A 27,724-nucleotide genomic window follows, 5' to 3' on the forward strand; every position below is an offset into this window, starting at 1 on the left:
TACATGTTTCTACATAGTAATTGATGAACCCAACCGCTCAATCCAGCACCTGTCTGTGAAAGTGTATGTGTACTTCTCCGTACTAAGTGTACTTATCTACAGACAAGGGATCCTGCAGGCACATAAATGGTTCACTTGACTTTTCAGTGCAGTGAGTAGGACCTGCTGTGTGTTCTCCCCCATGCAGGGCTATTGTTTAACAGCATGCCTTTAGATTGGGCAGCCCTGTGGAAAAAAACTATTATTTTCACAGCATGAGCCCAACGACCCTTTATTAAAGGCTGTAGGATGCAGAATCCTCAAACTACCCAGTGTTAATCTCAGATAATCTCTCTAACCTCCCTTGTATAGAGTTCATTTATATGTTTATGAGTCGTTATCATGAGTGTGCACTAAATGCTTTCAAACAAAAGGATCTGAATCACAATATCAACATGACCCTTATTAATTATTCACACTTGGGTGATAACTGGTGTTATTCATATTCATGCAGAAATAGAGCCACTCTTGACAGAAAGTAACTTTCAGCAAAGTTTTAGGAGGAATACAGTTTAAAACCTCTGAAAGTATTTATCTTCAAATAGTTCCCATACTCCTTTAAAAAAAAATACAAAAATGTTTTGCTTAAAACATAACCTTGTGATGTCTTTTATGATGCAGCTCTTTTTTCCTGAGTAGCATTCCTCCCTTCATCCTGCTGTCTGTATCTGATGTGTGTCTGATATTGTGTACAATCCTCTCCTGACGTCTCATCACTGTGAGGTTTGGGTTTCATTCCTGGTGTAGAAGTGTGTCTATCTCACTCCCCTCCCAGGATGTCTCTACCACTGCTTCGACTCTGCTCCCAGCACCCTATCTACTCCCGCTCCCCGCCACGGTCACCTCTGTTGAGCAGGGGGGTGACAGTAGAGATACAGCTCCTCCCCAGAGAGACACTGATTGTACCCGAGGATGAGAAAACAGATCTATTTTTTCATATTACCTTTTCCCTCTGTGTGACAAGCCATTTTATTGGAAGCCTGAATATCACTGTGCATAATAACTTTCCCTTTCCTCTAAACTACCTCCTCTTAAAATAGTCCCTGAATTTATAAGTTCAACAAAAGTTTACTGTGTCAGAAAATGTTTTAATTTATAATTGAAATATACCAGAAATAAAACCAACCATGTGATATTATTGACATAACCATGGGGTGTTGTAGCTTTCAGTTGGAGGTCTTTACATAAAGCCAATGTTCTGTGGCACTGCCAGCACAACTATACAATAGTAGGGGTATAGTTGATGGCATAGCTGTTACCAACTAGTAAGGTTCAAATCCTAGTCCTTTTCAAACATCCTGAGCTTATACTGTACATGACACTTGGTATGGCCAACCTTTAACAGGCCATAGTCTGAGAGGGACAAGTGGCAGACATTTTGGAGCATTGCTGAGCACCCCTTGACAGTGGTCTTAGATATTCCACACACATCTCTGGTGGCTGCACAAAAGGCAATAGGACAGGCGATACATTTGTGGGGATGGAAGAAATACAGGTTTAGGAGCTCCTGAAAGCAGCCTATGGGCATGCATCTAATGGATTTCTTCCCACTATGCCCATTTTTCTAAACTTGAATACAAATTAGATGAAGGGAGCGAAAAGGGAGAAATTAGAAAGGGAAGTTCAGCCTGAATTTGGGACCTTACGTTTCAACTGCGGAATCCATCAAGTTAGACCATGAGGGTGGGAGAGTATTTTAATTGACTAAATGGAAAAGCCATGTACAAGATGTCTGGAATGTAACTACGAGGCTGCACTGGAGTGAGAGATGTGTAATGACTCCTCATGGGAGAACAACACTACTGGCTTTTATCTATCACATATTCATGTAGTTTATGTGTGGCCTCTCACTGTAACTTGAACAAACTGTCACAAATGGCGAGCTCCTCAGGCAATGTCAATGACACGGAGCAACTATTTCTGTGTACTTATGAAGTACCATTACTCTTATTGAATTATTAATGTACTGTATGGCACATTCCAACCATAAGAACATGAGGTAGTGGTTGAAAAGAGTTGTGTCTGTGTGCCACATATCCACACATGACCAACTATTGAATAACAGAGGGATGCTAATGTAATCTGCAATGCTCTCGCATAACTTGTGCTGAACACACTAAAATCCTGTCACGCCTGCTCCCGCTCCCTCTCCCTGGCGCTCAAGGGCGCCAGGCTGACCATAACTACACACACCTGTCACCATCATTACGCGCATCAGCGCAATATTGGACTTAGTAGATGGTATAGAATACAGTATATTCATATGAGATGAGTAATGTAGGGTATGTAAACATTATATAGAGTGGCATTGTTATATATAAAGTGACTAGTGATACATTTATTAGATCCAATTTTTAATTATTAAAGTGGCTTGAGATTTGTGAGAATGCGAGAATGTTCACCGACTACAGCTCAGCGTTCAACACCATAGTCCCACGAAGCTCATCACTAAGCTAAGGACTCTGTGACTAAACACCTCCCTCTGCAACTGGATCCTGGACTTCCTGACGGGCCACCCCCAGGTGGTAAGGGTAGGCAACAACACGTCTGCCACGCTGATCCTTAACACTGGGGCCCCTCAAGGGTGTGTACTTAGTCCCCTCATGAATTCCCTGTTCACCCATGACAGCGTGGCCAAACACGACTCCAACACCATCATTAAGTTTGCTGATGACACAACCCTGGTAGGCCTGATCACCAACAACTATGAGACGGCCTATAGGGAGGAGGTCAGAGAACTGGCAGTGTGGTGCCAGGAAAACAACCTCTCCCTCAATGTGAGCAAGACTAAGGAGCGGATAGTGGACTACAGGAAAAGACGGGCTAAACAGGCCCCCATTAACATCGACGGGGCTATAGTGGAGCGGGTTGAGAGTTTCAAGTTCCTTGGTGTCCACATCATCAACGGACTATGGTCCAAACATACCAAGACAGTCGTGAAGAGGGCACGACAAAACTTTTTCCCCCTCAGGAGACTAAAAAGATTTGGCATGGGCCCCCAGATTCTCAAAAGGTTCTACTGCTGCACCATCGAGAGCATCCTGACCGGTTGCATCACCACCTGATATGGCAACTGCTCGGCATTTGACCGTAAGGCGCTACAGAGGGTAATGCTAACGGCCCAGGACATCACTGAGGCTCCCGCTCCTCCTTGGGCTCATCAGGCTCCCACGCCTCAGCCGGCTTGTCCGGCTCCCATGTCTCAGCCGGCACGTCAGGTTCGCCTAGGAGGGACGCCGGGTGGTGCCCTAGAGGGGGGGTACTGTCACGGCTGCTCCCGCTCCCCCTCCCTGGCCCTCGAGGGCGCTAGGCTGCCAATAATTACACAACTGTCACCATCATTACGCGCATCAGCGCAATACTGGACTCACCTGGACTCCTTCACTTTGTTGATTGCCCCTTCTATGGCTGTCTGTTCCTCAGTTTGTTCCTTGTGTCAGCATTATTGTCGTTATGTTTCTCTGTTCAGACACTGTCCTTGTTAGTTTTTTGTCAGTTATTTATTAAATGTTCACTCCCTGTACTTGCTTCTCGTCTCCCAGCATCTCTTCTTAAAAATCCCTGAGTCGGAAAATCCAAATATTTTATTATACCATATTCTAGTCAATTGATGTAGTTGTATTATACATTTCATTTCTGTTTCTTTTGAGACTTGAAATACCTTCATTGTAATGTTGACACCCAAAATGGTATGAGGTGCAGAATTGAAGGTATCTTTCTACTGAGCCAAGGTACCTCCGAAATCATATTAGGGCATAATGGAAACGAGGTGCAGAAATATCTGCAGCCTCAAATGGTGTCAAAGTCAATATGTTTGTCAGATTGCCCCTGAACAGAGTAGCCCGGCTCCATAAATGATACCTTGTTCCATATAATGAAGACTCTTTCACTTGGCACTTGCTGTTGGCTGTGACTTTGCCCGAGAGCATATTCTCACTTGTTCTAACCTATTGTGACTGAATGACTGTCGAATAGAAATGGGCTCACAACCTGACTTACAATTATAGCCAGGCTATTCCTGTTAGGACGTGAGAGGTTGTCTCTGCCCTGGCTTTATGCTCTACTGATCTGAAGAGAAATACATGGAGAGATTTATAATGGTGGTGTTTTTCTTCTTTCTCCAAACAGAATATAATGAATTTAACTGACCCTGGTCAAGGTCAATGAAATCAAGGAGAGGTGAAGATTACCATCTATCATGTCTTTAATGCATAATTACATTCAAACCAGAGTACCTAATATTATGCATTTTGCCTTTAAAGTTTTAGATGACAATTCAAAAAGTGAATTTCATTTCCACACTGAAATTCTCTTCATATTTCCATGATTTATTGTCATTATCTTTTGACAGGTAATTACCTAGCAGATTTATATCTAGTAGCTTGATTTCACAGAAACTTATGAGAATCATCCATCCATTATTAATGATATGACTGCAGCCCCACTGCCAGGTGACAGATGACACAATGGTAATGTATCAGCCAGGCATTAGTGTCATTCATTAAGAGGTATTATATGGACATATCAAGATTCGTAATCCACACTGTTGTCCTTCAACACAACATGTTACATCAGCATGCAAGGATTTTCACTGTGGTGGGTGAATTAGGGATGTCCTTGGATTCAATGACCAGCAGTGTGAAGTTCACCTTCAGCCTTGTGTGACAGTGTGTTAGTGTTGATGTGACCTGACCTAAGAGGCTGGGCTGAACCTTCAGAGAATGAACTTGACTACATCAGTGACCAAGCATAATAATGAAAGTGGCTCATTGTCTAAAGAAAGCAGAAAACAAATTACCCATCTTCTGAAGCTCTCCTCTGATGACTATACTCATGTCAACTTATCATTTCCATGTTCCATTTGTAATATGAGAAGAGGATGATAATTATTCCTTTGATATATTTTCCCCATTGAAACGTACAAACGAAGCGGATTGCATGAAAAAGTTTGGCCCTGTAGTTACAGTGCATAGAGGAGTAGCGTCTAAGAGTGACAAATGACTGTTTAGAGGACACACAGCCCCCCCCCAACAACTCTACAGCCCCCAGGGTGAATCAGAGCAATCTGGTCATCCTAATTATTGCATGTTGTATCAGAGACAGGCAGGGGATTAAAGCCAGCCTTTAATCACAGTCACAGACAGACATACAGGAGAGTTCAGGGAGCGCTCTGCAGATGATCAACATAAGGTTCATACGGAGGCATTTCTATGCACATTCATGACCTTCTGATCAAAGACAGTGTGTGCAGTAGGCATGTACTCTATACTGTAAATGTACATTCAGTGTCAACCTATTGTCACTAGGAAGTAGAGGGGGCTTTTTATTTAGGCTAAATCTATACTTTGAAAGTGACAGCTTAAAGTCATATGGTTTTCTATGTCCTTTTGGTTTGTTCTGTCCTCATACTGCTGTACTGTAGGTTGTCTGCTTTAGGAGTAAGGGGTGGAAACATCCATTTGTGTGTCTGACAAGCTTAGATACCAAACTCCAATGTGAGTTTTTTAAGAGAGAATATTTAGCACCAACTGGGGGTGGGGTGTGGATATAAAGTGGTAATCTCACAGAGAATACATTAATGTGCTGCTGTCCCCTGTTCCTGATATTACACTGATACTTTATTATTGAAATGTACTGCCTACAAGAAAAAGACATGCTGGGGCTCATAATATAAGCCCAGAGTCATGTAATTAAGCTTTTGCTCTGGCTCAGAACACATCAAAGAACCTTTATCATGCTTTACACACGCACACGCACACACACACACACACACACAGACAGACAGACAGACAGACAGACAGACAGACAGACAGACAGACAGACAGACAGACAGACAGACAGACAGACAGACAGACAGACAGACAGACAGACAGACAGACAGACAGACAGACAGACAGACAGACAGACAGACAGACAGACAGACAGACAGGTACACATGCGCACAGAGCACAGAGGAATGCACTTTAGTGAGATATTCCTGTTATTTTCATTCACAGCACATTTCTACCTGCTCAACATATAATTACTTTTCCTCTCCATTGCTCTTTTACTATTATAGCATTGCCAATACTACCATAGCCACTGGGTTTATGACAATAAAAGGCTCACTTGGGAGATGAAATTCTGAAGTATTTGAGTAATGAAAGGCACCCTTGAAACCAAGTATCTCATGTCCAGAGGAAAATGTTACAGATTCAATTTAGGATGTTTGGCAATCTGCTGAGAGTGAAATATCTCAGGTGGAAAATTGAATTTTTTTGTTCTTCGGATTGAGGAGGGGTTGATGACAAATTCCCAGTGCTGCAGACTTATATACAGTTATCCCAACGGAATACCCTATTTTTGCAACTAAATGGACACTACAAATATATAGTGGATACAGAGGTTTACAAATGTATTTAAATATTCTTACAAACTCCCTTAATTTGTTTTCTTTCATTAATTCCCCTGTGTTGGCTTCTTCTAAAACATATCAGCAACAAAGATACTTGGGGATAATTCTTAATTGTACCTTCCTTGTTTTATGCTCTGCTAAGAGGTCCAGCTTTTCAGTTTTAGGCTTAAATTAACAGAGCTGTTCTCAGTCCCCAACACAATGTGCTATTTATGATATAAGAGACAATCCCAACACCTCTACAGCATCCATGTGAGATTCTCTGGATGCAGATGGAAAATATTCCCATGAAGAATTCATTAATGGATTTCCTTGCTTATGAATTAATTCCCAGTCCGATTTTATGTCGTAACCACCATCCCTCCCTAGAATAGATCTAGGCAACATTTCCCTTTGCTTAACACAGGAAACGAGCAGATCTAGCAAGAAATCGAGTTTTTCAGGGTGGAATGGGTATTTTGTCAAAGCAGGACATGTACCTATTCAGGAAGTCAGAATAAGACGTTGGATGGACGTTGGATGGAAAAAATATACAAAATAACTACCATTATTAGCGATACTACTGTATTTCCATATCCTGATGACAACATTTAGGTAACATCTAGGCTGACCAGTTGTGTTATGCAAGAGGGGGAGTGCTGGATATAAAGTGAACAGTTGATTTGCAGGCAGATCGGCACACTGGGTCGAACTACATCAGTGGATTCTCAAGTGTAAATATTTTATATGCCATTTATTTCAACAGCCTCTGAAGTTGTTTCACAGGCTCTTTGGTTATTGTGGGCAACCAGTGAGAGGTAATATTGGCAGAGTTTCCAATCAGTGCTGCCAACACCACCTAGGGTGACTTCACCCCTTTATATGCTTTAGCACCCCCCCCCCCCCCCCCCCCCACACACACACACACACACACACACACACACAGCGGTTAGAGCATTGGGCCAGTAACCGAAAGGTTGTTAGTTCAAATCGCCAAACCTACCAGGTGAAAAATCTGTTGATCTGCCCTTGAGCAAGGCACTTAACTCTAATTTGCTTTGCTAATGCTGATTGGAATATGTTCCGCCGATAACGTCGACGAGCTAACCACCATCCTTAGTAAGGAAATGCATCGCCGACGTTGTCCCCACAGTGAAGGTTTGCTGCTTCCCCAGTCAAAAGCCCTGGATTAACACCGAGCTTGTTGCAAAGCTAAATGACAGGGCTACCACACACAGGGCTATCACAGACAACCCTGAAGCTACGGCTGAGGACAGGAACAAGTACAAGAAGTCCCACTATGTCCTCCACAGAGTCATCAAAAGAGCAATAGGACATTATAGGAATAAAGTGTAATCATATTACACAGGCTTACACAGGCTCTGCACACAGTCGTGAAGAAGGCACGACAGCGCCTCTTTCCCCTCAGGAGGTTGAAAAGGTTTGGCATGGGCCCTCAAATCCTGAAAGAGTTCTACAGCTGCACCATTGAGAGCATCTTGACTGGCTGCATCACTGCTTGGTATGGCAACAGCACCCCCCTCAATCGCATTGCGCTACAGAGGGTGGTGCGGACAGCCCAGTACATCACTGGGGACGAGCTCCCTCCTGTCCAGAACCTCTATATCCCGGAAAATCTTTAAAGACTCCTGCCACCTAAACCATAGACTGTTCTCTATGCTTTCACACGGCAAGCGGTACCAGTGCATCAAGTCTGACACCAATAGGCTCCTGAACAGCTTCTGTCCCTAAGCCATAAGACTCCTTGACATACACAATCAGAAATGGGCAAATGTAACAGGCAGTGCCATTTTTCCATAATCGTTTCATTAATTATCGGTTTACAGAGGTGAAACAAAGTTTGTGTTCCATGGTACCACTGAGGCAGATACACAGACATCCACAAAATGTGCTATTGTTCCTTTCTAATATTACCTGCCACCTATTTCCTTCACTAGACTACCAAAGGAATTCTTTAAACAGGTTCTGGGGTTACAGAATTTCTAGTTTTGAAAATAACTCTTGGGTGCATTGTCATCCATCTGTCTTGGTTATGAGTTCATGACTGTTCCCCATCAAACCCCCAGGCATTGTCAGTTTGAAATATGAATTCCTCTGCCTGTCTGTCCTCGAAAGCTGAGTATACTACTTGCCGACAGTTGGGGAGCTCGTGGCCATCTAGCTGAGGGCATTTGATGTAAACTCTTTCAAAGACTTCTTTAGGGATTGCTCAAAATATGGTCAAGGGCCAACGGTGGAGAATTGAATGATAGATACTCCACTGCATCATCTGACTGTCTTTGGCCTCATATAATTTTATGGCCCTATTTCCCCACCCCCCACCCCCTGTATTGTAAATTAGGTGTCATAAAGAAAGCATCTGAACCAGGCCTTACAACCACACTGATCAACTAATTTGTCTGTGGGACCGTGTGCACCAGGGAGCCCTAAAGGAGCCGGCCGGCCTGGGCCCTGTAAATAACCAAGCTGCCGAAGAGAAGGGGACTGGGCCAGATGTAAAAGGGGGCCAAGTCAGAGCAGATTGCATAGCTTCTCCCAACCCTCCCTTTCCTCTCCATCTGAAAAGGAAAAAATACTTCATGGATGAAGGTGCCAGTCGAGGCAGTACTGATACTGTGCCATGTACTGGGTGCCCATCTGCCACTCTCTCTGCTTTACACAAAAAAATCCTTCCCTTTTGTCCCTTCTGAACCAGGCCTTATTCACAGAGCTCTAAGTCCACAGCTGGTTTTTACCCTCAGAGAGCTGCAGGCACAGGAGAGTGGAGTGACAGTAAAGCTGTACACATCGTATGAGAACAGAGGGCAAAAACAGATAATCTCACAATTGAGCTTAAATGTGCAAATCGCTCCCTAGTAAAAGAAAGCCATCCTTTGTAAAATTGTGTGCTCCTATTTGAATGGAAACTTTGAGAGGTTTTGCTCTGAAAGACTAGGAATTATCAGTCCAAGGTGGCATATTTAAGAAACAACAGATTTTTAAAAAAAAGGAGTCAATAGAGCTTTCTTTATCTGACAGAGACATAGCCACCGCGATACATCCAAACACTGCAGACAGCAGGTAGGACTGGGCTTTGGTATTTTTGGTAAAAAGCATCAGCTACTCTTCCTGGGGTCCACATGAAATTAGTCAAGGACAAAAAAAATACATATATTTTGAAACTTCACACAAAGCCTACATATCAGAACATACACACAATATCTAGGTCTAATACATGGTACAGTGCAAATTACAATACAAGATATATAAAATGGCTGTGTCTCTTCACAATCCCTTTTGTGCAGTAAGGTGTTCTTTCATCTGTTTGTTTTTAACTGGTTTTATTGGTAGATTGAGTTACCTGGGGTGGCAGAGAGTCATGTAGTCATGGCTCCATTTAATAGTGTGTGTTTCCCAGCCTCTGTTCTGTTCTGTGAAGAGACCTCTGGTTGCATGTCTTGTGTTGTACCGATGAGTGTCCGAACTGTGTGTCAACTGCTTGAACAGACAGTTTGGTACCTTCAATAGATCAATACCTTGCACAAAGACCAATAGTGATACAGTCAATCTCTCCTTCACTTTGAGCCAGGAGAGACTAACATGCATGTTACTGACACTTTCCCTCTGTGTATTTCTAATTGCGATATGTGCTGCTTTGTTCTGGACCAACTGCAATATACCAACAGTTGAAGTCAGAAGTTCACATACACCTTAGCCAACTACATTTAAACTCAGTTTTTCACAATTCCTGACATTTAATTCTGGTAATAAGACCCTGTTTTAGGTCAGTTAGGATCACCACTTTATTTTAAGAATGTGAAATATCAGAATAATGGTAGAGAGAATAATTTATTTCAGCTTTTATTTATTTAATCACATTCCCAGTGGGTCAGAAGTTTACATGCACTCAATTAGTATTTGGTAGCATTGCCTTTAAATTGTTTAACTTGGGTCAAACGTTTCGGGTAGCCTTCCACAAGCTTCCCACAATAAGTTGGGTGAATTTTGGCCCATTCCTCCTGACAGCTGGTGTAACTGAGACAGGTTTTGTAGGCCTCCTTGCTCACGCACACTTTTTCAGTTCTGCCCACACATTTTCTATGGGATTGAGGTCAGGGCTTTGTGATGGCCACTCCAATACCTTGACTATGTTGTCCATAAGCCATTTTGCCACAACTTTGGAAGTATGCTTGGGGTCACTGTCCATTTGGAAGACCCATTTGAAACCAAGCTTTAACTTCGTGACTGATGTCTTGAGATGTTGCTTCAATATATCCATATAATTTTCCATCCTCATGATGCCATCTATTTTATAAAGTGCACCAGTCCTTCCTGCAGCAAAGAACCCCCACAACATGATGCTGCCACCCCAGTGCTTCATGGTTGGGATGGTGACCTTCGGCTTGCAAGCATCCCCCTTTTTCCTCCAAACATAACAATGGTCATTATGGCCAAACAGTTCTATTTATGTTTCATCAGACCAGAGGACATTTGTCCAAAAAGTACAATCTTTTTATGGTGGTTTTGAAGCAGTGGCTTCTTCCTTGCTGAGCGGCCTTTCAGGTTATGTCGATATAGGACTCATTTTACTGTGGATATAGATAATTTTGTACCTATTTCCTCCAGCATCTTCACAAGGTCCTTTGCTGTTGTTCTGGGAATGATTTGCACTTTTCACACCAAAGTACGTTCACCTCTAGGAGACAGAACGCACCTCCTTCCTGAGTGGTATGATGGTTGCGTGGTTCCATGGTGTATATACTTGCGTACTATTGTTTGTACAGATGAATGTGGTACCTTCAGGTGTTTGGAAATTGCTCCCAAGGAGGTCTACAATTGTTTTCTGAGGTCTTGGCTGATTTCTTTTGATTTTCCCATGATGCCAAGCAAAGAGGCACTGAGTTTGAAGGTAGGCTTCGAAATACATCCACAGGTACACCTCCAATTGACTCAAATGATGCCAATTAGCCTATCAGAGGCTTCTAAAGCCATGACATCGTTTTCTGGAATTTTCCAAGCTGTTTAAATGCACAGTCAACATAGTGTATGTAAACTTCTGACCCACTGGAATTGTGATCCAATGAATTATAAGTGAAATATAGATATAGATACTTTTGTACCTGTTTCCTCCAGCATCTTCACAAGGTCCTTTACTGTTGTTCTGGGAAATAATCTGTCTGTAAACAATTGTTGGAAAAATTACTTGTGTCATGTACAAAGTAGATGTCCCAACTGACTTCCAAAACTATAGTTTGTGTTTGAAAAACGAGTTTTAACTCCAACCTAAGTGTATGTAAACATCCGACTTCAACTGAATGTCCTTCTTTGCCACACATGACCACACAGCTGGGCAGTAGTCCAGGTGCGACAAAACTAGAGCCTGTAGGACCTGTCTGGTCGACTAAGATGTCAAGAAGGCAGAGCAACACCCATCATTTACAGTACAGACCTCTTACCATTTTAGCAACCACTGAGTCTAAATGTTTTGACCATGAAAGCTTACTATCTAGGGTTACATCCAGCAGTTTAGTCTCCTCAACTTGCTCAATAGCCACATTATTCAATATTAGATCTAAACAAGGTTTAGGTTTGAGCGAGTGATTTGTCTGAAAAATTATGCCTTTCGTTTCTGAGATATTTAGCACCAGCCTATTGCAAGTTACCCATTCTAAAACTGGCTGTAGCTCTATGTTAAGTGACTCAGTTATATATTTTAATGTTGCAGCCAACGTGTATACTGTTGAGTCGTCAGCATACATAGACACACTGGCTTTATTTAAGGTCAGTGGAAGGTCATTTGTAAAAACAGAAAACAGTAATGGCCCTAGCTGGCTGCCCTGTGGTACACCACATACAACTGGATTTGCATGAGAGTGGCTTCCATTAACAAAAACCCTGTGTTGTATTAGATAGGTAACTCTCAATCGATAATAAGGCAGAGGATGCAAACCCATAACACCAAAACATTTTCAGCAGTAGATTTTGATCAATTACATCAAAAGCTGCACTGAAGTCTTAAAAAACAGCTCCCACAATCTTCTTACTATCAATTTCTTTCAGCCAATCATCAGTAATTAGTGTCAGTGGCGAGCATGTTGTGTGTCCTTCTCTATAAGCATGCTGAAAGTCTGTTGTTAATTTGTTTTCTGTAAAATAACTTTGTATTTGATCAAGCAACATTTTTTCCAAAAGTTTGCTAAGCACTTGTAACAGGCTGATTGATCGGCATTTTGAACCAACAAAGGGTGCTCTGCTATTCTTGGGTAGCAGTATGACCTTTGCCTCCCTCCATGTCTGAGGGCGCTCCATGTCGTCTAGGCTTAAATTGAAGATGTGGCAAACAGGAGTCACAATGTATTCCGCTACCAACCTCTGCAATTTACCATCCAGGTTGTCGGTACCAGGTGGTTGGCCTAATTTATAGATAGCAACAAAAAAAGTCACCTCTTCCACATCCACTTTGTGGAACTCAAAACTACAGTACTTCATTAATTGTTCCATTATGCATGCATTTGAATGTAAGGTTCTGCTTTTCTTTTCTTAGTCAACCTTGTGTTCTTTTGTTGTGTTCTTGAACGTAGCCCTGTTTCTTTGAGTTCTGGAACGTAGCTCTGCCTTTCATTTTTGTTCATGGATTTCACCTGTGTTTGGTTCTAACCTGGTCTCATCAGCTCCCTATTTAGTTCAGTTCTTTCTGTTTGTATGGTTGTGAGGTATTGTTTGTTTTTGACTGCCTACTTGTGTTTGATCTTTGCCTGCCTGTGACCACAATTCCTGCCTTCTGCGAAGGTGTAATAAACATCTGCCGCACTCTGCGTGTGAATCCACACCTTTTTATTCATTACAATGAAGGCTCAGCATTTGTGGTTTGCATGTCAAACCTACATTTGCTAATCTTGTCAACAAAAAAGTTATTAAAGTGGTTGGCAATAGCAAAGGGTTTTGTTATGCACTAGCCATCTGCCTCAATGAAAGATGGAGCCGAGTTGGCTTTCTTACCTAGAATTTCATTTAAAGTACTCCAGAGCTTTTTACTATTATTCTTTATATCATTTATCTTTGTTCCAGAGTGTAGTTTCTTCATCTTTTTGTTGAGTTTAGTTACGTGATTTCTCAATTTACTGTACGTTTTTCAGTCTGCTGTGTTGTCAGACTTATTTACTATTCCCTTTGCCTCATCCCTCTCAACCATACAGTTTTTCAATTCATCATCTATCCATGGGGATTTGGCAGCTCTAACAATCAGTTTCTTGATGGGTGCATGCTTATCAGTAACCAGAAGAAGCAGTTTCATAAATGGTTCAAGTGCAGTGTCCGGATGTTCCTCATTACACACATAAGAGCAACAAATATTTTTCACATCTTTGAAATAGGAATCATTGCAAAACCTCTTGTATGATTGTTCATGCACAATTTTAGGTCCAATCTTTGGAACTTTTTTTTTTAGATATGGATATTATATTATGATCACTACATCTGATGGGTGTGGATACTGCTTTAGAGAAGACTTCTGCAACATTAGTAAATATGTGATCCATACACGTGGATGATTTAGTTCCTGTTCTGATTGTAAATACACTGGTAGGTTGACTGTTGACTTGAACCAGATTGCAGGCACTGTTTACAGCTTGAGCTTCTTTTTGAGTGGGCAGCTTGATGACAACCAGTCAATATTTAGCTCACACAGAAAATATACCTTTCTTATGATATCACATATAGTACCTGTCAAACGTTTGGACACACCTATTCATTAAAGGGCTTTTCTTTATTTTTACTATTTTCTACATTGTAGTGAAGACATTGAACTATGAAATAGCACAAATGTAATCATGTACTAACCAAAAACGTGTTCAACAAATCAAAATATATTTTACATTTTTGATTCTTCAAAGTAGCCACCCTTTGCCTTGATGACAGCTTTGCACACTCTTGGCATTCTCTCAACTAGCTTCACCTGGAATGCTTTTCCAACAGTCTTAAAGGAGTTCCCACATATGCTGGGCACTTGTTGGCTGCTTTTCCTTCACGCTGTGTTCCAACTCATCCCAAACTATCTCAATTGGTTTGAGGTCAGGTGATTGTGGAGGCCAAGTCATCTGATGCAGCACTCCATCAATCTCCTTCTTGTACAAATAACCCTTACACAGCTTGGAGGTGTGTTGGGTCATAATCCTGTTGAAAAACAAATGATAGTCCCACTAAGCGCAAACCAGATGGGATGGCGTATCGCTGCAGAATGCTGTGGTAGCCATGCTGGTTAATTGTGCCTTGAATTCTAAATAAATCTGACATTGTCACCAGAAAAGCACCCCCACACCATCACACCTGCTCCTCCATGCTTCACGGTGGGAACCACACATGTGGACACCATCCGTTCACCTACTCTGCGTCTCACAAAGACACGGCGGTTGGAAACAAAAATCTCAAATATGGACTCGTCAGACCAAAGGACAGATTTCCACCTTCTAATGTCCACTGCTCGTGTTTCCTGGCCCAAGCAAGTCTCTACTTCTTATTGGTTGCCTTTAGTAGTGGTTTCTTTGCTGCAATTCGACCACGAAGGCCTGATTCACACACTCCTCTGAACAGTTGATGTTGAGATGTGTCTGTTACTTGAAGTCTGTGAAGCATTTATTTGGGCTGCAATTTCTGAGGCTGGTAATTCTAATGAACTAATCCTCTGCAGCAAGGGTAACTCTGGGTATTCCTTTCCTCATGAGTGCCAGTTTCATCATAGCGCTTGATGGTTTTTGCGACTGCATTTGAAGAAACGTTGAGAGTTCTTTAAATTTTTCGTATTGACTGACCTTCATGTCTTAAAGTAATGATGGACTGCCGTTTCTCTTTGCTTACTTGAGCTGTTCTTAACCATAATATGGACTTGGTCTTTTATTAAATAGGGCAATCTTCTGTATATCACCCCTACCTTGTCACAACACAACTGATTGGCTCAAATCCATTAAGAAGGAAAGAAATTCCACAAATTAACTTTTAACAAGGCACAACTGTTAATTGAAATGCATTCCAGGTGACTACCACATGAAGCTGGTTGAGAGAATACCAAGAGTGTGCAAAGCTGTCATCAAGGCAAAGGGTGGCTACTTGAAGAATCTCAAATATAAAATATATGTTGATTTGTTTAACACTTTTTTGATTACTACATGATTCCATATCTGTTATTTCGTAGTTCTGATGTCTTCACTATTATTGCAGAAAATAGTAAAAATAAAGAAAAACCCTTTAATGAGTAACTGTGTCCACACTTGACTGGTACTGTATATTATCCAACATCTTATACATACAGTGGCAAGAAAAAGTATTTGAACCCTTTGGAATTACCTGGATTTCTGCATAAATTAGTCATAACATTTGATCTGATCTTCATCTTAGTCACAACAATAGACAAACACAGTGTGCTTAAACTAATAACACACACATTGTTGTATTTTTCTTGTCTATATTGAATACACAATTTAAACATTCAAAGTGTAGGTTGGAAAAAGTTTGTGAACCCCTAATGACAGCCTTTCCAGCTAGGTGATACAGTATATCAATGAAACCATATGTTTACAAAGACACAAACACACACAGTCACACATGCACTCACAGAAGCTCTCCAACACATAGTATGTGTACATCATTGGAGGCTCCTCAGAGAAGGAAGGGGAGGACCATCCTCCTCAGTAAATTTCATAAAACAATATATTTTTTAATTTAAAAATAATCATTTTTAGATAAAACTATGCTAAGTATATTTATGTCACCAAATAATTGATTAAAACACTATTTTTCATTGAAGGACCATGGTGTACTAGAGGACAGCTAGTTTCCATCCTCCTCTGGGTACATTGACTTTAATACAAAACCTATGAAGCTCATGGTTCTCACACCCTTCCATAGACTTACACAGTAATTATGACAACTTCAAGAGGACATCCTCTAACCTATCAGAGCTCTTGCAGCATGAACTGACATGTTGTCCACCCAATCAAAGGGTCAGATAATGAATCTAGTACTGAAAGCATAAGCTACAGCTGGCTAGCATTGCAGTGCATACAATATGGTGAGTAGATGACTAAAAGAGAGAGAAAAACAATAGCTGAACAATTTTTTACAAATTAATTTCTTCAAAAATGAAGGTGAAGCAAGAGAGCGAGGGAAAGAGATTTCTTCTTTTTCACATTAAGTTTCACGTACTTAGCTAGCAAATGCAGCTAGCTAGTTTAGCCTACTCAAACACCCTGCTCAAACAGAGGGATGCTATGGTCGCTAGCTGGCTATGACTATCAACACAACACTGGAGTCAAGGTAAGCTTTTGGTTTTACTAATTTACTGTAACTGGGGCCCACCGGTGTAACAGCTTAACTGCTTAATGACTGACTGTACACTGTAATGTTACTGCATGATTGCAGCGGGTTTACTAATGCGTTATATCTATTAGCCATGTTGACTATGATTACTTTAGCTAATATGGTGACAACAATGTAGGCTGTGTGTATTGGTTATGATATGGTTTGGCTTGGAAAGGTTTAATCCCCTGGTCTCCTACAGCTGATGTGTCGTGCATTAAAGTCCACAAGGGAAGGGAAAAGGTGAGAGGAGGAGAGCGCATAGATGCGAAAAGGAATACAACGTGGCTGCTATGAAAGTGAACTGTGTTTATGCGTGATCAGGGGTGTATTCATTCTGCAGATACTGTTGAAAAACGTTTCTTAGACGGAAACAAACGGAACTAAACGGGGATAAACGTAACCGGAATTTGACCAATAGATACTCTGGATTTCAACTGTTGGACTCATGATTACACCCTAGATCAGCTAGATGCAGACGAGAGTGTGCTAAGAGGTATTGAACGTGTCACTGTCTGTCACCTCAATTTTTTCTCTCAATCTGTGTGCACCTATGTTATAAACTTTCATTTATTGGCTAGGTTATAGCAACCTCATGATGGGTATAGGGAACATTTGAGTATCATGTAAGCTCAGCAAAAAAAGAAACGCCCCTTTTTCAGGACCCTGTCTTTCAAAGATAATTGGTAAAAATCCAAATAACTTCACAGATTTTCATTGTAAAGGGTTTAAACACTGTTTCCCATGGATGTTCAATGAACCATAAAAAATTTATGAACATCACCTGTTAAGACACTAACAGCTTACAGACGGTAGGCAATTAAGGTCACAGTTATGAAAACTTATAACACCAAAGAGGCCTTTCTACTGACTCTGAAAAACACCAAAAGAAAGATGACCAGGGTCCCTGCTCATCTGCGTGAGGCATGCTGCAAGGAGGCATGAGGACTTGCAGGGAAATAAATTGCAGGGAAATAAATTGCAATGTCCGTACTGTGAGACACCTAAGACAGCGCTACAGGGAGACAGGACGGACAGCTCATCATCATCGCAGTGACAGCCCACGTGTAACAACACCTGCACAGAATCGGTACATCCGAACATCACACCTGCGGGACAGGTACAGGATGGCAACAACAACTGCCCGAGTTACACCAGGAACACACAATCCCTCCATCAGTGCTCAGACTGTCCACAATAGGCTGAGAGAGACTGGACCGAGGGCTTGTAGGCCTGTTGTAAGGCAGGTCCTCACCAGACATCACTGGCAACAACGTCGCCTATGGACACAAACCCACCGTCGCTGGACCAGACAGGACGCGGTTTTGTCTCACAAGGGGTGATGGTCGGATTCGCGTTTATCGTTGAAGGAATGAGCGTTACACCGAGGCCTATACTCTGGAGAGGGATTGATTTGGAGGTGAAGGGTCCGTCATGGTCTGGGGTGGTGTGTCACAGCATCATCGGACTGAGCTTGTTGTCATTGTAGGCAATCTCAACGCTGTGCGCTACAGGGAAGACAACCTCCTCCCTCATGTGGTACCCTTCCTGCAGGCTCTTCCTGACATGACCCTCCAGTATGACAATGCCACCAGCCATACTGTTTGTTCTGTGCGTGATTTCCTGCAAACAGGAATGTCAGTGTTCTGCCATGGCCAGCAAAGAGCCTGGATCTCAAACCCATTGAGCACGTCTGGGACCTGTTGGATTGGAGGGTGAGGGCTAGGGCCATTCCCCCCAGAAATGTCTGGAAACTTGCAGGTACCTTGGTGGAAAAGTGGGGTAACATCTCACAGCAAGAACTGGCAAATCTGGTGCAGTCCACATGGAGGAGATGCACAGCAATACTTAATGCAGCTGGTACCCACACCAGATACTGACTGTTACTTTTGATTTTGACCCCCCCTTCGTTCAGGGACACATTATTCAATTTCTGTTATTCACATGTCTGTGGAACTTGTTCAGTTTATGTCTCAGTTGTTGAATCTTATGTTCATACAAATATTTACACATGTTAAGTTTGCTGAAAATAAACGCAGTTGACAGTGAGAGGACGTTTCTTTTTTTGCTGAGTTTAGTACACAAAACCTATCGATGTTATATTGAACAGGGTGAATGCAATATGAATGACAGTCATCCAATACTCTGTAATAGAAATAAGGCCATGATCATGAAAAAAAAATAAGTGTCCTCCCTCATCTTAAACGTCACCAACCGCCACTGGTGTACATGCTGCATTTTCAACAGCGCTTGGTTTGATTAATGGGCTTCCTAACTAGGAAATTAGTTCAAAGTGACACAAACTTTTGTCTGTGTGTGTCATCCTCTTCCTCTTCCTGACAGTCACCAGAGTTGAAGGAGCCCCCTCTTACCCTCCCTCCTGCTCCATGTTCCTGGTTCGTTAGCGGTGAAGGAACTCGATAAGAGCTGACAGCACAGTTATGATTTACAGAATGCAAATGAAGGGGCGGAGGTAAATGCAAATGCTGAAAGCACAATGGAAAAGTGATTAAAAATCATTTCAGTGTCTTTTATCTCCTGGTACTGTTCGTCCTAGGAAGGGGATTTCAAAGGCACAGACTTAGGTCTTGGAGCCTTTCACCAGCACTCATTTCAATGTGTCCCCCCCCATCCCAGAGAGGACTTACTGTAGCTTGTTTTTTAGGCTGCCTTCCATCGTCTGCCTTCTATCATATCCCTTCCAAGTGCAGGACTTCTCAAACCTCTATGTGCAAGCAGTTTGGCAAAGTTGTCTCATGTCATTGTCTCACTTAGCCTCACTCTAGTTTCATCTGACTGTCTTTGTGGAGGTGTAACTACTGTATACAAGTTTTCTTAGCTCTCAAGTAAGTCCCATCTGAAGAGCTAGTGTCAGTTATTAGAAAAGAGCTTCTGCTGTTTGTTGGTTGGTTACAATGGTAAATTCCCTGTAACATTAACATCTGTCTATGCTTCATTGTCTGCTATAGTGATGCTCTCATCATCTTAGCATCTCCCACACACACAGTGCTGTGAGAATTTATAAATTTCTATAGAGCGAATCAGACATTGGAAAATGTGCAACAGCAAAATGCCTTCCCTGGACCTCTGACTCAGAAGTCAGGGACTAATATCTCCTAAATCTGCATGAAAGTATGGAGACATTTCATTTTTCATTATGCCTAAGCTCGTTTCTGAGTCAGAGGAGGGTCTGACTCCAAATGCAAGTGTTATGTTGTGTCATTTTACAACATGAATAATGGATGCAGTCTTTATTTTGGGGTCTAAGGTGTTCTCATTCCAGTGGGTGGGCTTTGTCTTTGCTTGTCTCACTCCACTCTCACTCCCTCTGTTTCCTTTTCATGGCTTCATGTTGTGGTTATATTTAAACCTGAAAGAACAGCTCAATGTTCCTATTGCAGTTTGTTCTGTAGAGTAGGATGGTCTTAGAGGGCAGGGCGCAGGGGGAATGAAGTGCCTCTCCTCCATGCTCTTTAGGGTTCACCTTTAGATCTCTCAAATGATCAGACACCTGGAGGGGGGTTGCAGTGAGATTAGTAGGCGAACAGCCTCTAGTAAAGATGAGGTCAAGCGTATTGCCTGCCTTGTGAGTGGGAGGGGACTGGGAAAGGGTAGGTAAAAAGAGGCAAGGAGGGGAAAGTGAGAGTTGGAAAGAAATGAATCGAAGGCAGATGTCGGGAGGTTGAAGTCGCCACATTCTTGTTCTGAAAGCATGCGCAGACCAGTTGGCAAGTGTCTTCACAGACATTTTCAATCTATCCTTGTCCCAGTCTGTTACAAGCTGACCACCATTGTCCCTGTTTACAAGCACTCCAAGGTAACCTACCTAAATGACTATTGCCCTGTAGCACTAACATCTGTAGTTATAAAGTGCTTTGAAAGGCTCGTCATGACACACATTAACACCATCATCCCAAACACCCTAGACCCAGTTCAATTTGCATACCGCCCCAACAGATCCACAGATGATGCCATCTCAATTGCACTTCACACTGCCATCTACCATCTGGACAAGAGGGAACTATGTAAGAATGCTGTTCATAGACAAAAGCTCAGCGTTCAACACCATAGTCCCCTCCAAGCTCATCACCAAGCTAGGGACCCTTGGACTGAACTCCTCCCTCTCCAACTGGATCCTGGACTACCTGACGGGCTTGCCCCAGGCAGTGATGGTAGGCAATAACACCTCCATCACACTGACCCTCAACACAGGGGCCCCTCAACACGGGTGCCCCTCAGGGCTGTGTGCTTAGTCCCCTCCTGTACTCCCTGTTCACCCATGACTGCATGGCTACGCACAACTCCAACACTACCATCAAGTTTGCTGACGACATGACAATGGTAGGTATGATCACCAATGGTGATGAGTCAGCCTACAGGGAGGAGATCAGAGACTTAGCAATATGGTGCCAGAACAGCAACCTCTCTCTCACTGTCAGTAAGACCAAGGAGCTGATCGTGTACTATAGGAGAAAGAGTGGAGAGCACGCCCCCATCCATATCGACAGGACTGTTGTGGAGTAGGTCGATTGCTTCAAGTTCCTTGTCGTCCACATCACTAAGGACCTAACATGGTCCACATACAACCGCACAGTCATGAAGAGGGCACTGCAGTGCCTCTTCCCCAATCAGGAGGCTGAAAAGATTTGGCATGGGCCCTCAGATCCTCAAAAGGTTCTACAGCAAGACCATTGTGAGCATCTTGATTGGCTGCATCACCACTTGATATGGCAAATTCACCGCCCTTGACCACAAAGTGCTACAGAGGGTGGTGCAACCCAGTACATCTTCAGAGGAAGACCCGAAAAAGTGCCAAATAATCCAGCCACCCAAGCCATAGACTGTTTACTGCTACCATCCGGCAAATGGTACTGTAGCATTGGCTCTCGGACCAACAGGCTCCGAGACAGCTTCTACCCCCAAGCCATAGGATTGCTAAATAGCCAGACTGCTAAACAGTTAATTAATAGCCAAACTATTTGCATTGACTTTATCTTGCACTGACCCTACGTACCCTCACTAAACTATATACTGTATACAAAATAGCATGGTTGGTTAAGGCAGCCCTCCCCTCCGCCCTCCCTGCCATTTCACGGTAAAGTCTACACCAGTTGTATTCGGAGCTTGTGACAAATAATATTTTATTTAATATGATTTGATCTGTGGGCACCTGTACGTTGTTCACCATTGTTGTTGCTACAAGGTGGAACTGGTTCTGAAGTAATCACGTGATCAGCGAAGGATCATCTAGTGGCCTACATAGATCCACCTCCACATCCGTGTTCTTCAAAAACATTGTGCAGAAAGTGGTACCACTTAGATAGGCATTTTTGGTGGGGGGTTTCCTTTACTATGGGCATTGGTTTATTTCTGAATGGTTGTATTTAATTGCTTACTTGAGATTGCTGTTTATCTAAATACTTGAAAAAAATTACTTAAGAATAACAATATAATAATATATAAATAATAATTTGTCTCTGAAAATGCTGGTGCATATTCATTTCTGTCACGTTCTGACCAGTAAAGGGGTCATTTGTTATTGTAGTTTGGTGGCAGGGGGTATTTGTTTTATGTGGTTCGGGGTGTGTGTTTATGTAGAGGGGTGTTTGTTTAGAGTTTCCGGGGTTTTGGTCTATGTTCTATGTTAGTGTATTTCTATGTTCAATCTAGTCTATTTCTATGTTTAGTTTATTGGGCCTTCAATTGGAGGCAGCTGTTCCTCGTTGCCTCTGATTGAAGGTCCTATGTATAGGGAAAGTTTGTTATGGAAATTGTGGGAGGTTGTTTGTGCACTGCTATGTTTAGCCTGCATTACTGTTTAGCTGTCGTTAGTTTTTTCATTTTTGTATAGTGTGCGTCATAAAATAAAGATGAGCATTCACGTACCCGCTGCATTTTGATCACACTTCCTACGACGGCCGTTACAATTTCTGGATAAGCACCCAGCTTTATTTGATTATATACACCATTTTTTTAGTTAACCTTTATTTAACTAGGCAAGTCAGTTAAGAACAAATTCTTATTAACAATGACGGCCAAAGAACAATGGGTTAACTGTCTTGTTTCGGGGTAGAACGACAGATAATTAACTTGTCAACTCGGGGATTCAATCTAGCAACCTTTCGGTTACTGTTCGGTTAATGCTCTAACCACTAGGCAACCTGCCACCCTGTAAATCTATGGTTACAAATGCATGATTTATTAACAAGCCTGAGTAATGTGCACGTATCCAGTTTAAATATTCATAGGAATATTCATGTATGTTTCCCACTCCTCAATAATAACTTTATACAAAGGTTACATTGTAGCACCAATTGCCACTTACAGGGAGGAGATACAGTATATTACTCAAATTAGATCATATGGACACTTCGAGTCAGAACGCCCTACAGTCTGATAAGTAGCTTATCACCATCAATGACAGAGAGCTGTTATGGATATTATTGAGTCCAATTTTACACAGGAGGTTCATTTGTCAAGAAGGTAATTTGTCTGTGATTTTGAGCAAGCCACAAAGGACAACACCTCTAACAATCTCTTGGGAGACTGAAACAAACGAGAGGCCATGCATACATTTGGACTGATTACTTTGGGACCCCTTAGCACATGATTAAAAACTTACAAATCCATTAAATAGTTATCACTAAATTACTTTCAGTGAAGAGAAGCCAAGAATGACCTAGGTGACCTTCTCCTTTTGTCCTTTCTCCCTCGAACCCTGGAGATGTGGACTTGAGACCTGCACGCTGAGTAAAAGGGGATGTTGGGAGTATGCCTTGTTCACACACTGTCTACAGAGCACTAAATCCCTTAATTAGCAGGCCTGGGAGAGCAGTCCCCAGGGAGCTCTGTTAAACGTGGTCCTGCTCCACACACTCTCCAATCCCATTTGCAGTTATTTTTTTTAAGACATCAGGATAATGGTGCTTGAGGGTGTGTAGAGGAAGCGGTAGGAGGGAGAGGGGGGCTTGGACAGTTAGTGGTATAAACCGTTCTGTAGAGTTGACTGAGAAGGGAAAATAAATTGTTTTCCACTTTAATGTTATATTTCTTTAGAGTTGATAGATTTAGGAGATGGGGCTTTGAAGACTGACCTTGTCATAGCCAATAAGTTCAGAGCAGAGTTTTATCATACACACTTTCAAATGTAGTGGTCGATAAGATTAATATCCTGGATTTGAGAGCCTTTGTCCTTTTGATTCTCCTCCCAGGCCTTCTCTCAAATGTCCTTTCAAACACACTTTGCCTTTGTATTTAATGCAGTGATAAATATTGCTACTGAGGCTGTAGCAGTCAGGATGCACAGCCACAAAGTTAAGCAGCATGTGCATAGCACTAGAATGTGAAGCTTTACATGTACAGAGAATAGGCAGAAATGTTCAATATTATTTGTGTTTAACAGCATTGAGGCCTGGTCTCTCTGGCTGGTCTATCCAGTTGCGCTCAGGTTTTTCATTTCTTTTGACAAACCTCAGCTGTCATTGACATCCTCTTCAAAGTGTAAAAGATTACTCTGCCCTGGATTTCTTACACAACAAGGGGATATTGTTTTTTAATATGAAATGAGTTGGTCACTGTTCACGTGTGTCTAGAAAACTTAGCTGCTATGGCTTTTCCACTTACCACATTTTACAAGTGTTTTTACATGCAGTAGAAATTATAGTTTCAATCTGGAAATGGAATGAAGATGAAGAGGAATTGTGAAATGCAGAAAGAGGAAAAAAGCCAATTGAGAACTGATTAGATAGATGTATGGCTACTGTACATTTAATGTTAGGCTCTACTGTTAGCCCTGGCCATCTACACCTGTGATGCCTCTAACAGCTAATCATGCTCCTGTTTGAGACTCTGTTAGACAGCTAATAGAGTTTTCTAATATTAATTTCCAGCCATACGTCCTGCATCAATAAGCAATTAAGAGGTGTGGAAACGAAAGGCACTCCGGCCAGCAGACGTTTTCCCCCTTCGTTTTAATCAATTAATCGCTTTGGCATCTTTGTTTGAAACCCCCAAATGGATTTAGACGTAAAAGTGACACATGAAACGGCTCTATTCCCAGGCCAGCCCTACTGATGTGGGATCTTATCAATTGAGAGATTCATGGTGGAACTCCCACTGGGCTCTCTTTTAACCCTCTCCCCTGGTTTCACACACTGTTTCTATTTCCTATAAAGGCTCAGAGAAGTCAAACGGACCAGAACAGTGCTACTGCCGCATTCTGCTTCCTTTACACCGGGTGTGAAGGGAAATTCACAGGAAGTGTTTCATGTGATAATATAGCAGACAGAATATCTAATGCCACCCACGAGAATGCAGCAACTGGGAAAGCATTAAACATTCAGAGTAGCAAGGAAATGCAGATGTCGTAGACTTAGACATCCTCCTCAACTGATGTTGTCACTGTGACAGCCATCTGAATTTACATAGTGTTTCATTCATCCATTTATTCAACTCAACCCCTTTTCACATGCCTGGTCATCCACTTCTATATCAGCCTTGATTGATTTGTTATTGATTTACACATTCAGTGAAAGGTTGCTATCTTAGGAACTTGCATTCAAAAAAGCATCACCAGTGTATTGTAACATGTTAAGCATCTAATTTGATGTGGGGTCTATTTCCTTTTTCCTCAGGTTAACTCCCATTGCTCCACTCTGCTGTGAAGTCGTGTTCACATGTTTTCCTTTTGCAGTGACAAGCTTGTAGGTTTCCCCTAAGACAGCCAGACGATAGACTGCTGATACTGTATGATATGCATGAGCTCCGCTCCACATCTTCAACCAGCCCCATTGGACCACAGGATCCCCACAGGATCCCCTGTGTGCATAGGGCCCTAGCCAACAGCCCTGCTTTATGACACAAACAATCCTGAGCACACAGTGTCAATGCGTTTAGCTGTCATGTGTTGTTGGCTAACCTGTCCTTTTCTCTTTCCACAGCACCTCCAAACAACATCTCAGTTTCGGCAGAGAACTGTCCAGCTCCATTCAGCCGGTACCAGGCCCAGAACTTCACTCTGCTGTGCACTGCAAAGGGAGGCAAACCTGCACCTTCGGTGAGTCACACATTTAGACACTTGAACATGCTATACAGTGCACATACAGTGCAGTATATATAGGGCCAGACACACATATCACTTGGAGCCAATTCACTGTTAACAATCATTCTGAAAGGTTCCAGTCATGTGTACCCCACTGCATTGAGCCATGACCACAGTCACGGTTGAAGCATACAGTATGAGGAAAAGTAGTTGTAGAGGGGGATGTTTGAAGAGATACATTTCTTTGGAAGAGTTTGACTTGTGAATCATAATTACTACAAATACACCAGGCAACGTAATCATTAGAGATTATTTGAAAAAATATCATCCAGAGACAGACGTGTCGTCCGAGTTAGGATCATTAATCTTATCACAAAGTGAATCATTAATAATGATTGTACCAGGAATTGCCATTAGACATCGTAATGTCCCCCAATGCTATTCCCTCAACTTTTTGAGATGGCAGACAGGGTATTAGAGATAGCTGAATCCTCATGCTCCTCTGACTTCTAGCATATGAGCTGCTTGAGTGACGCCACTCGCTGTTCATCCCTACTGGTCTATTAATCATGGTCCACGGGTGTATCATAATGTATTCCAGATCCATCTCACAGCTTATCTCCTGCAATTATGAACCCAGTGAGAGGTGAATACAAGGTGAACATGATTTCCGTCTCTCAGGTACTGACTGACTGGTTATATAAAGCCACATGAGTACATTCCATGGTCTTCCTAGCACTCTGGTATAAGGATCCCACAGTCATTACACTCCTGCACTGCTGGACTTCTCTACCAACCTTGTTGGAGGAAATGAGATAGATCTGAAAGGCCATCTCTCCAAATATTTCTGTACTCTGTTCATTAGACTCCCTGAGTAGCCCTGGTAATAGGGAGAATCAACTCATGTGTCACGGCTGTTTGAAGGAGCGGACCAAGATGCAGCGTTTTCGTAATTCCACATATTTATTAAAAGTGAAACTGAATGCAATACACTAATAACTTGAAAATCCAAAACAAACCGTGACACAGCGAGGACGACATACTACTCAAAAGACAATAACCCACAAACAACATGCCGAAACACCCCTACTAAATATGACCTCCAATAAGAGGCAACGAGGACCAGCTGCCTCCAATTGAAGGTCAACCCAATAAACCCCAACCTAGAAATAGACAAACTAGAACTACAACATAGAAATAGAAAACATAGAACAAACACAAAAACACCCCCGTCACGCCCTGACCACTCTATCATAGAAAGTAACAACTTATATTGGTCAGGACGTGACATCATGCAATCGGTTAGAAATTTGCTTTCAGAGATGGCGATGACTCATCAAATCACTGAGGCTTCTACAGATTTGGTCAGACTGTAATCTTCTGTCTAAATACATAGAGAAGGTAGTATAAAGGGTAAATGCTGACTATGCATGGCCATTATTTGCTCTTCCTGCTCTGTAGCAAATATCAAATATCAAATCAAATCAAATGTTATTGGTCAAATGCACATGGTTAGCAGATGTTACTGCGAGTGTAGCGAAATGCTTATGCTTCTAGATCCGACAGTGCAGCAATTTCCACAACAAAACCTAATATGCACAATCTAGTAAAGGAATGGGATAAGATTATATAAGTATAAAATATACAGATGAGCAGTGACAGAGCGGCTAAGATGCAATAGATAGTAAATAATAGATATTGAAGGATACAGTATACATGATATACTAATGAGATGACTAATACGAGATATGTAAACATTCTTAAAGTGGCATTATTAAAGTTGTAACGGGCATCGTAAGGATTGGACCAAGGTGCAGCGGGAACATGTATACTCAGCTTCTTTCTTAAATTAAAAGAAGGAAAAACAAACAAATCTCGTATACAAAACAACAAACGACACTAACAGTCCTGTCAGGTGCACA

The 27,724-nt window shown here is 42.1% G+C and overlaps 1 protein-coding gene across 2 annotated transcripts in view; it reads left to right on the forward strand.

The window, feature by feature from the left end:
• Positions 1–27,724, forward strand: part of LOC115150716 (immunoglobulin superfamily member 21) — a 261,570-nt gene that overhangs the window by 194,511 nt on the left and 39,335 nt on the right. For both annotated transcript variants that reach the window (XM_029694268.1, XM_029694269.1), the window contains exon 5: positions 25,702–25,817. In XM_029694268.1, coding sequence (XP_029550128.1) covers positions 25,702–25,817 — 116 coding nt within the window. The remainder of the gene's footprint in view (positions 1–25,701; positions 25,818–27,724) is intronic.

This window comes from Salmo trutta, chromosome 16, assembly GCF_901001165.1.
Source record: "Salmo trutta chromosome 16, fSalTru1.1, whole genome shotgun sequence".
Classification (NCBI taxonomy): domain Eukaryota; kingdom Metazoa; phylum Chordata; class Actinopteri; order Salmoniformes; family Salmonidae; genus Salmo; species Salmo trutta.